Source organism: Etheostoma spectabile, chromosome 15 (genome assembly GCF_008692095.1).
Source record: "Etheostoma spectabile isolate EspeVRDwgs_2016 chromosome 15, UIUC_Espe_1.0, whole genome shotgun sequence".
Classification (NCBI taxonomy): Eukaryota; Metazoa; Chordata; class Actinopteri; order Perciformes; family Percidae; genus Etheostoma; species Etheostoma spectabile.
Window position 1 is genome coordinate 17,489,526 of NC_045747.1, and position 2,439 is coordinate 17,491,964.

Here is a 2,439-nt window from a genome sequence, read left to right on the forward strand (position 1 = left end):
CTCATTGTGGGACTGGCTCTAGTGGCTGTGATTCTGCACCAAGGCTGGCTTTTGGGAAAGAGACTTCAGATATGGTATTAGAGGACCACTAAGGTCTATATAAAACATCCAAAAAGCAGCATGTCATTGGACCTTTAAGCTCCCAGTAAAATAGAAAACAAGCCAACCTCACAAACCGTTACTGGGATAAGCAACTGTAATTTAATGATCGTAATCCCTTACACTGCTACTGTGTTACATGTGTCTGTGTAAACTATACTTTTCCAATGCAGTAATGCTCTCCAAAAGAGTTTCTCTATCAAAGCTGTTTTAACAGATTGCCTCACAATAAAGTGTCGTCCAATTAGACGTCCAAATTGAAAAAAGAAAATCCTCCTGATTGGAACAGAGCAGCAAAATTGCAACATTTTAGTATTGTCCTTCCAAAATTAAAATCTGCTAAAGTAAATGTAGATTGATTGATTTAGTGTGTACAAACCAAGTACATAAAGCGCTATTTAAGGTATCTATAACTGGTTACTTTCTGTATTACAGTAAGTGACACAACACCAGAGCAGAGCTGTAACCATCCATGTAACTTTCTTCTGTTGCTACACTGTCACGGTGACCATAGAAACGGCTGTCTTCAACAGTTGTATACACTGTAGCAGAGCGGTAACTAAGCAACATAAGCACATGTAAGATTACCATTCATTCTAACCAGTAATGAAACATGTCGGGTCTATGACTATATTAAAAGCATTATTGGATAAAACCTTTTTTCATTTATTTTAGCACAAGATGTTTAACTCGTTGAGTCTGTAATTCACGAATAAATGGCCAATCAGAAGAGAGCATTGTGCTCACAAAAGTAACAGTACATCATGATAGCAGGCAAATGAGTTTCGACAAGCATCTCTGTCTTGCTTGCACAAAGGGAAAGAAAGCAGAAATCAATGGGCTGTGTTTACAGGGTACACAGCCGACTGTAACACTGCACGTTATGTTACACACAGCCAAGCAGTAAAAACAGACGAGCTGCTTGGCAGGACTCAGTCTTGCCGGCCTCGTGCTCAAAGCAGGCAGAGACAGCAGTGACACACGGGCCAAGAGCGGTTACTGGCTCCAGTCTGAGATAGAGCAAAAAGTGGGACAGATTTGAAAAATATTCAGAGTATATGTCCAAAGAACATAGGGGGGGAGAAAAAAACAACTGATGTTCATGGTCAAACATTTGAGAAGCAAAATACCATCAAACTCATGTCCCAACAGGATTTCCCTGTGTGAAAATAGGAAGACAAGATACTCACGTAAGAAGTACTCAGATGGGTCGGCTTCGTAATCTGTTTCCTCTGGAAAATGGTCTATCTGTTTACACATTCCTTTGAAGTTTCCTGTTGGGGAAAAACAGAACGAGGGTTCAGTGGAGTTGTTACAAGAAGACAAACAGTAACTCACAAAACGCTTTCCAGTTTCTATTTGTCAGTTTTCATTGTGAGCACAGATAGTGTCAGACCAGAGGACCCTTTTCTCTGGCCACGACTCTCACGCAGACCAGAAGATGCTCTTCTGAAAGCAGACCTGAGCTCCAGGCCTCTCTGGCAGCAGGTGGCGGCTTGTAAACACGAGCGGCGCAGCTGGTGCGACCTGGAGCCGCTCCAACTGCTCTGCACAGGGAACCTCATCTCTTAATGCTCGTTCATTTGGCTGACACGTCGTCGTCCAGCTACTCTGTCCATCCAGGAAGCAGCATGCCGGCTTCCCTATCCCTCCCACTTCCTCCTGTCTGCTTTCCTCTATTTGCAGCCTCTCTGCAGAGTTTTGGCATTGATGAGGTCACTCAAGGTGCCGTGGTGGGGGAGGAGCCCATAAGGCGGCCATTACGGCGAGCTGCTGCTGCAACGAGGAGGCAGATGACTGGGCGTTTGATTGGACTAGATTAGCGTTTCATTAACTTCTTCATCTCCTCTCCCTCCAGTGTCCATCTAATTAGGTGAACAGGTGTTGGTTACCATGGTGCCAGGTGTTGCAGAGAAGGTTTTGGCAGTGAGGCATGATGGGCACAGCTGGGTGCGGTTATTACTGTGTGAGAGGCCCACATGGAGCGGAAAGAGTGGGGACCCCCCCCCGCTGATGACCACTCAGACATTAGAGAGAGTGTCACCTGGAAAAAAACGAGCCATCAAAGCGGCCTCGATCTGCTGTCCCACCGGCGTACGGTGCTTGTGTCGGACCTACCTGCCGGTCGACTGATTCAGCTCAGGATAATTATTTCAGTGTTTGTTTTGATTGTCTCGTTGTCATTCGGACTTTCTCTATCCAAATGTGGCGCAAAATTTAGCAGAAAATCAGTAAAAAAAAAAGAGAATTAAAGTGCTCATATTGCCTTTTCCCCTTTCCTTTATTATGTTATATATATATTTTTGTGCATTTAATAGGTTTACAAAGTGAAAAAGCCCA

General features: G+C 44.2%; 1 protein-coding gene across 2 annotated transcripts in view; it reads right to left on the bottom strand.

The window, feature by feature from the left end:
* Positions 1-2,439, bottom strand: part of cacng2a (calcium channel, voltage-dependent, gamma subunit 2a) — a 69,502-nt gene that overhangs the window by 23,430 nt on the left and 43,633 nt on the right. For both annotated transcript variants that reach the window (XR_004335237.1, XM_032537073.1), the window contains exon 2: positions 1,290-1,373. Coding sequence is in view for 1 of the 2 variants with exons in the window: in XM_032537073.1 (XP_032392964.1) it covers positions 1,290-1,373 (84 nt within the window). In the remaining variant the exon portion in view is untranslated. The remainder of the gene's footprint in view (positions 1-1,289; positions 1,374-2,439) is intronic.